The sequence below is a fragment of the Sinocyclocheilus rhinocerous genome, unplaced genomic scaffold (genome assembly GCF_001515625.1).
Source record: "Sinocyclocheilus rhinocerous isolate Xijiao unplaced genomic scaffold, SAMN03320098_v1.1 scaffold1343, whole genome shotgun sequence".
NCBI lineage: Eukaryota > Metazoa > Chordata > Actinopteri > Cypriniformes > Cyprinidae > Sinocyclocheilus > Sinocyclocheilus rhinocerous.
In genome coordinates, this window is record NW_015641034.1 from 119,163 (window position 1) to 127,382 (window position 8,220).

Below are 8,220 nucleotides of genomic sequence, written 5' to 3' on the forward strand. Positions count from 1 at the left end.
TGTGTGTGTGTACTGGTTTATATATCCTGGTGGGGACTTAAACTTGACTACACACAGACTCATGGGGACTTGTGTCATGGTGGGGACCTAAATTGAGGTCCCCACGGGTAAACGAGCTAATAAATCACACAGAATTAAGAAAAAAATTGAAAATCTAAAATTGAAAATCTAAAAATGCACAAAGTTTCCTGTGAGGGGTAGGTTTAGGGGTAGGGTTGGTGTAGGACAATAGAATATACGGTCTGTACAGTAGAAAAACCATTACGCCTATGGAGAGTCCCCACAAGGATAGCTGACCAGACATGTGTGTGTGTGTGAGAGTGTGTGTGAGAGTGTGTGTGAGAGTGTGTGTGAGAGTGTGTGTGAGAGTGTGTGTGAGAGTGTGTGTGAGAGTGTGTGTGAGAGTGTGTGTGAGAGTGTGTGTGAGAGTGTGTGTGAGAGTGTGTGTGAGAGTGTGTGTGAGAGTGTGTGTGAGAGTGTGTGTGAGAGTGTGTGTGAGAGTGTGTGTGAGAGTGTGTGTGAGAGTGTGTGTGAGAGTGTGTGTGAGAGTGTGTGTGAGAGTGTGTGTGAGAGTGTGTGTGAGAGTGTGTGTGAGAGTGTGTGTGAGAGTGTGTGTGAGAGTGTGTGTGAGAGTGTGTGTGAGAGTGTGTGTGAGAGTGTGTGTGAGAGTGTGTGTGAGAGTGTGTGTGAGAGTGTGTGTGAGAGTGTGTGTGAGAGTGTGTGTGAGAGTGTGTGTGTGTGTGTGAGTGAGTGTGAGCGTGTGCGTGCGCGCGCGTGTGAGTGTGAGCGTGTGCGTGCGTGCGCGTGTGTGAGTGTGTGTGTGTGTGTGAGTGAGTGAGTGTGTGCGCTCTTAACAGTCTTATCTGACTTCATGTGTGCAGGAGCTGGCTCAGAAATACGTGTCAGCCACTGAGTTCTCTCTGGAGGAGGTGATCTTCACTCTGGAGAGCATCAGAGCAGACACCAGCAGGAAAGATGAAGGGAACAAGCAGTTTAAAGAGACAGCAGTGGCCTCGCTGGAGCTCCACCTGCCCAGAACAGCAGAGGTACCCATGCCCTCAGATTCATTCACTGTCGTGTGATCATGGAACTCATGATTTGTTGTCGTTTCTTTAAGAATAACAGAAGCAGAGTTCATTTAAAAACCAAGCTGGACATCACCGCGCAAGAGCTGAAGAAACAGTAAGTGTGAAGCTCATTCCTATAGAAGCCCGGAATAGAAAAATAAAAGAATTTATTATCTCACAATTCTGACTTTGTTTCTTGCAATTTTGAGAAAATGTCAGAATATCAAGATGAAATAAACTCATGATTTTGAGGGAAAAAGTCAGAATTGTGAGATATAAATGTGCGAATCTGAGAAGAAACGTTTTCATTCTGAGGAAAAGAAATAGGAATTGTGAGATAAAAACATTATTACCTTTTTATTTTTATTCTCTGGTGAAAAAACAAAACAAAACAAAATTGTGAGATATAAACAATTGCTAGGAAAAAAAACTCTAAGATAAAAAATTGCAATTACCTTTTATTTTTTATTCCGTGACGAAAACTATAAACAATTCGTGGCAAGATTTAAACTCAGAATCGTGAGATGTTAACTTGAAATTTCATGAAAAAAAAATTCATGAAAAAAAAAAGTTTATATTTCAAAATTCTGACTTTTTTCTCAGAATTGCGAGAAATAAAGTCCGAATTGTGAGACATAAAGTCTCAAATACCTTTTTTTATTTATTCAAGAAAAAAAAAACAGAATTATGAGATATAAAGTGAGATTTGTGAGAAATTGCGAAAATGTATGTTTCGCAATTTTGACTTTTTATCTCAGAGTTGGAAGAAACAAAGTCCGGAGATAAAAAGTTTCAGTTACATTTTAAATTTTTTAAATTCTTTGTCATGTCTGATGTAATCGACTCATGTCCTGCGTTTACGGCTCATCCTCTGTGTTTGATTGGAAACTCTTTCTGCTTTGAAGGATCAGTGAGGAGTACGGCTTCACACACTTCAATCTGATTTTGTCTGGGAAGAAGCTGGCTCTAGGTAAGCGGCTGGTAGCTTTATTGATAGATGACTGAATCACTGCATGTTGTAACGCGAGGCGTGTTGGTTGAAGGGAGGAGGCTCGATGAACAGAACGTGAAGAACAACAGTAAGATGATGGTGCTGAAGGTGTCCTCGCAGCAGGAGAAGAGCGAGATGCTGGAGGAGGAGGAGAAGAAGCGCAGGCAGGATGAAGGAGTGCAGAGAACGCAGAAGGGTTTCCAGATCCTGTCAGAGAGAGGTGCATTTCATTCAGCATTACAGATTAAATACACACAACGTAGAAAAACACACACCGACAAACACAATATAACACCGTCTCTTATACCTTATTCATATTATTAAATTCCTATGTATATATATATATATATACAGTTTATAGAACATATTTGTATCATATAAAGATTGACAGTTTGAACATACACACACACATATATATATATTAGTGCTGTCACATCAATTAATCGCGATTAATTGCATCCAAAATAAGTTTTTGTTTACAAAATATATGTGTGTGTACTGTGTAGATTTATCACGTATATATAAATACACAAACATACATGTATATTTTGTTTTATTATTTTATTTATTATATTTAAATTTATTTTATTTTATATTATTTTACTTATTTTATTAACTATGTTATTAACTGTATTTTTAATTGTATTGTTTCCGTTTTAGTTGCTATAACTCACTAAAAAAACTACTTATGAAGATTGGCAATCATGCCTTCGATTTCATATAGAATACAACTCTTTTGATTCTTATTGTTATCTTGTTGATTTTAATGGAATATGACTCATTTGATTCTTATAGAATATGACTCATTTGAATCTTATAGAATACGACTCATTTAAATCTTATAGAATGCGACACCTTTGATTCTTGTAGAATATGGATTGTTTGATAGATTTATCACGTATATATAAATACACAAACATACATGTATATGTTTAAGAAAAATGTTTTGTTTATATATAAAATATAAATATTTATATATAATATAAATTATATTTGAATATAAATATATATATATACATGTCAATATTTATAAAATATATACATGTATGTTTGTGTATTTATATATACATAATAAATATACACAGTAGAATATGACTCATTTGAATCTTATAGAATGTGACACCTTTGATTCTTTTAGAATACAGATTGTTTGATTCTTAAAATATGACTCATTTGATTCTTATAGAATATGACTCATTTGAATCTTATAGAATGTGACACCTTTGATTCTTTTAGAATACAAATTGTTTGATTCTTAAAATATGACTCATTTGATTCTTGTAGAATGCGACTCATTTAAATCTTATAGAATGTGACACTTTTGATTCTTGTAGAATATGGCACTTTTGATTCTTTTAGAACACAAATTGTTTGATTCTTAACATATGACTCATTTGATTCTTATAGAATACAACTAGTTTGATTCTTAGAATATGACTCATTTAATTCTATAGAATACAACGTCTTTGATTCTTATTGAATGTAACATTTGTAATTGTATTGCTTCAGTTTTAGTTGCTATAACTGGCTAAAAAAACAACTTCTGAAGATTGGCAATCATGCTTTTGAAAATAAATCATTGTATCATTTCCATTTCTGTATCCATCAGACGGGAGTGAAGATCCAGTCTCCACCCCGTTCTTAGAGATCGCGGATCAGAAAGGAAATCCGCTGCAGATCCCTGACAGCGAGAGGAAGGTGATCACTTCACATCCTGAAGTTTAAGTTTCAGTTATTTTAGTACATCAAGTTAAACTAAATTAACTTTATTAATTTTATTTCAGTTTGCAATTAAGGAAAATGTTTGTTTTATTATTTTATTTATTATATTTAAATTTATTTTATTTTATATTATTTTACTTATTTTATTAACTATGTTATTAACTGTATTTTTAATTGTATTGTTTCCGTTTTAGTTGCTATAACTCACTAAAAAAACTACTTATGAAGATTGGCAATCATGCCTTCGATTTCATATAGAATACAACTCTTTTGATTCTTACTGTTATCTTGTTGATTTTAATGGAATATGACTCATTTGATTCTTATAGAATATGACTCATTTGAATCTTATAGAATGTGACACCTTTGATTCTTTTAGAATACAAATTGTTTGATTCTTAAAATATGACTCATTTGATTCTTGTAGAATGCGACTCATTTAAATCTTATAGAATGTGACACTTTTGATTCTTGTAGAATATGGCACTTTTGATTCTTTTAGAACACAAATTGTTTGATTCTTAACATATGACTCATTTGATTCTTATAGAATACAACTAGTTTGATTCTTAGAATATGACTCATTTAATTCTATAGAATACAACGTCTTTGATTCTTATTGAATGTAACATTTGTAATTGTATTGCTTCAGTTTTAGTTGCTATAACTGGCTAAAAAAACAACTTCTGAAGATTGGCAATCATGCTTTTGAAAATAAATCATTGTATCATTTCCATTTCTGTATCCATCAGACGGGAGTGAAGATCCAGTCTCCACCCCGTTCTTAGAGATCGCGGATCAGAAAGGAAATCCGCTGCAGATCCCTGACAGCGAGAGGAAGGTGATCACTTCACATCCTGAAGATTTCTCCAATGAGGAGATGATTAGTGTGTGTTGATGTCTTGTGTTCTCTCGTCTTGACCTCTTGTCAGGCTCTGATCCTGGCGATGGGTTTCCATGAGAAAGGTCGAGCTCTGTTGAAGAAGAGGAACCACAGCGCCGCTCTGTGTCACCTGCTGCAGGCCGACGAACAGTTCAAGTACGACTTTATCAAACATCACTGACAGCATGAGAACCAATCAAACCTCAGAATTCACTCAAGTCAAGCTCAGTTTCACTCCATTGTCAACAGAACAAAACACCGTCGTGGCAGCTTATAAACAGCTGTATATATGCAAAAAGACGATCATAATACAATCAGTATGAAAATAAATGCATGGACAAAAAGTGCAATAACAGTTCAGTATGCAAAGATTACAGTGACATCAGTGCTGTCTTCTATAGAGCTGTGTTATAGCTGATTCAGATCTGTTTCAATACTGAACTTTGCAACATTGACACTGTTATTGAACTGAATTGAATCAACATTGAACCAAATTGAGCTGAATAATGATTCTATAGCTGATGTTGTATTCTTATAGAATATGACTCATTTGATTCTTATAGAATATGACTCATTTGATTCTTATAGAGTATGGCTCATTTAAATCTTGTAGAATACAACGCCTTCGAATCTTGAAGTATATAACGCATTTGATTCAGAGAATATGAATCATTTGACTCTTATTGAATATGACTCAATTACGTCTTGTAGAATAAAATGCCTTCGATTCTTATAGAATACGACGCTTTTGATTGTTGTAGAATACAACTCTTTTGATTCTTAGAATATGACTCAGTTGATTCTAATGGAATATGACTCATTTAAATCTTATAAAATGTGACTCCTTTGATTCTTTTAGAATACAAATGGTTTGATTCTTAAAATATGACTCATTTGATTCCTATAGAATACGACGCCTTCGATTCTTGTAGAATACAACTCTTTTGATTATTAGATTATGACTCATTTGATTCTTGTAGAATGCAATTTATTTAAATCTTAAAGAATGTGACACCTTTGATTTTTGTAGAATATGGCATTTTTGATTCTTTTAGAATGCAAATTGTTTGATTCTTAAAATATGACTCATTTGATTCTTATAGAATACGAACGACGCCTTTGATTCTTGTAGAATACAACTCTTTTGATTCTTAGATTATGACTCATTTGATTCTATAGAATACAATGACTTTGATTCTTATAGAATGTAACACCTTTGATTTTTGTAGAATGTGTCGTGTTTGATTCTTTTAGAATACAGCTTGTTTGATTCTTAGAATATGACTCATTTGATTCTTATGGAATACGACTCATTTAAATCTTACGGAATGTGACACTTTTGATTCTCGTAGAATATGGCATGTTTGATTCTTTTAGAATACAAATTGTTTGATTCTTAGAATATGACTCATTTGATTCTTATAGAATACTACGCCTTTGATTCTTGTAGAATATAACTCTTTTTATTCTTAGATTATGACTCATTTGATTCTTATGGAATATGACTCATTTTATTCTTATAGAATGCAGCTGGTCTGATTCTTATAGAATATGACATATTAGATTTTTTTTAAAGAATTTATATCTTATACAATACCGCTGCTTTGATTCTTATAATATGACTTATTTGATACTTGTAGAATATGACTCAGTTAAATCTAATAGAATACAAAGCATTCAATTTTTTTTTTTATATGACTTGATTGCTTCTTATAGAATGTGATTCGATCGACTCGTTGTAGACTTGAGGAGTGTTGATCCAGCGCTGTGCTGTAATCATCAGACTGTGTTCTTCTCCTGTTGTTATGTGTGTGTTGTGCAGTAAGTGTAACTCGGCGCTGCTGAAGACGGTGGATAACTACGCCGTGCTGCAGCTGGATGTGGTTTGGTGTTTTCAGGCTCTGCAGCAGCTCGACTGTCTGAACGACGCCAGACAGCGTCTGGAACGAGCCGAGGAGTGCTTCAAGAGATGCTACGGAGAGCAGCAGAGCCGGCTGCAGCAGATCAAGGTTTGACGAGCATCTGAACGCTGAGCTTCACATCACACACACACACACACACGTGTGTTTACAGTGTATGTCATGTGTTTCTGGCTCTCAGGGTCACACCGGAGGAGAGGACGTGCTGTTTCTGAGGCTCTATCTGCTCCAGAGTCTGCTGGCCTACCATGATGGCAAGAAGAACCAAGCGTTCAACAAGCTCAGAAACGTAAATCCTGACATTTTTAATTATTGTGTTTCCATTATTGTCTTTTTACCCTGATGACCAAACTACAAAAGAGCATTAATTGCTGGTACTGCAGATTGTGATTCATCCCAGTGATCTGAATCTTTTGGTTCTGTTCAGTGAAAAGACTCGTTCAGAATCGTTCACTGATTCATTCATTGAATCTTTCTGAAAGTTACATCGTTACACCAGTAGATGGAAACCAGTTAAAGTTCGTTTGAGAATTCGGAGTGAATCTTTGAATCATTCACTCAACACATTTGTTCAGAAAAATCAAACCCACTTCACGTGTATGTTCATATTAATGCGAATAATTTTGAAAATCGAATAAATAAAAAAAAATTAAATAAAAAATACATAAATATTTTTTTAGAGATCCAGTAGCTAAAAAATAGACACAAACTACATTTAAAAAAATCCAATAAATAAATAATAGCTATAAAAAATTTAAAAAAATAAATAATAGCTATAAAAAATAAATAATTTTAAAAATCCCATAACTAAAAAAAATATATAAAATATATAATAAAATATATATTTTTCATAAAACATTTTATAACATAATTTTAATTTAAAAAGCCTTTTTAAATAACTGAATAAATACATTAAAAATCCAATGAATAAAAAAATTATAAAATTCAATGAATGTTTTATTTTTATAGAATATGTCTCATTTGATGCTTATGTAATTTTTAGTATGCATTTTTAGAATATGACACTTTGAATCTCATACAATATGATTCTTTTGATATTTATATAATACAACTTTTGATTCTTCTAGAATATGACTCGTTTGGTTCTTCTAGAATATGAGTCGTTTGATTCTTCTTGAATATGATTCGTTTGATTCTTGTAGAATGTGACTCGTGTGTGTGATTGTGTGTGTGTTGGTCAGGTGGAGGAGCTGCTCGGTCAGCTGTGTCTGGACCCTGAGAAGATGCTCCAGCTGATGACTCTGGGTTTCTCGGAGCAGGAGGCGCGTCTGGGTCTGAGAGCCTGTCGAGGAGACGTGGAGGCAGCGGAGCGGCTCATCTCGCAGAGGAAGAAGGTGCTGCAGCACAAACGTGTTAATAAATCACCACAGCCTTTACTCACGTGAGCTCACAGTTAAACATGAGCTGATCTCTCATCAGGAGAAGAAGGAGCTGAAGGAGCGAGAGCGGGAGAAAAGGAGATGCCGTCTGCAGGACATCAACACACTGGTGGAGCTGGGCTTCAGTAAGAGAGATGCCGCCAGAGCCCTCCATCAGACCAGAGGAGACGTGGACAAGGCCTACACGGTCCCAACACACACACACACACTCACTCACTCACTCACACACTCACACACA

General features: G+C 34.7%; 1 protein-coding gene across 1 annotated transcript in view; it reads left to right on the forward strand.

Annotated features, from left to right (window-relative positions):
- LOC107754231 (NEDD8 ultimate buster 1-like) overlaps nucleotides 1-8,220 on the forward strand; it is a 12,525-nt gene that overhangs the window by 429 nt on the left and 3,876 nt on the right. Inside the window, exons 2-11 of the mRNA XM_016570601.1 lie at nucleotides 882-1,046; nucleotides 1,118-1,182; nucleotides 1,973-2,037; nucleotides 2,111-2,278; nucleotides 3,668-3,756; nucleotides 4,713-4,819; nucleotides 6,486-6,672; nucleotides 6,764-6,871; nucleotides 7,785-7,937; nucleotides 8,023-8,169. Of these exons, the coding sequence (XP_016426087.1) occupies nucleotides 882-1,046; nucleotides 1,118-1,182; nucleotides 1,973-2,037; nucleotides 2,111-2,278; nucleotides 3,668-3,756; nucleotides 4,713-4,819; nucleotides 6,486-6,672; nucleotides 6,764-6,871; nucleotides 7,785-7,937; nucleotides 8,023-8,169 (1,254 nt within the window). The remainder of the gene's footprint in view (nucleotides 1-881; nucleotides 1,047-1,117; nucleotides 1,183-1,972; nucleotides 2,038-2,110; nucleotides 2,279-3,667; nucleotides 3,757-4,712; nucleotides 4,820-6,485; nucleotides 6,673-6,763; nucleotides 6,872-7,784; nucleotides 7,938-8,022; nucleotides 8,170-8,220) is intronic.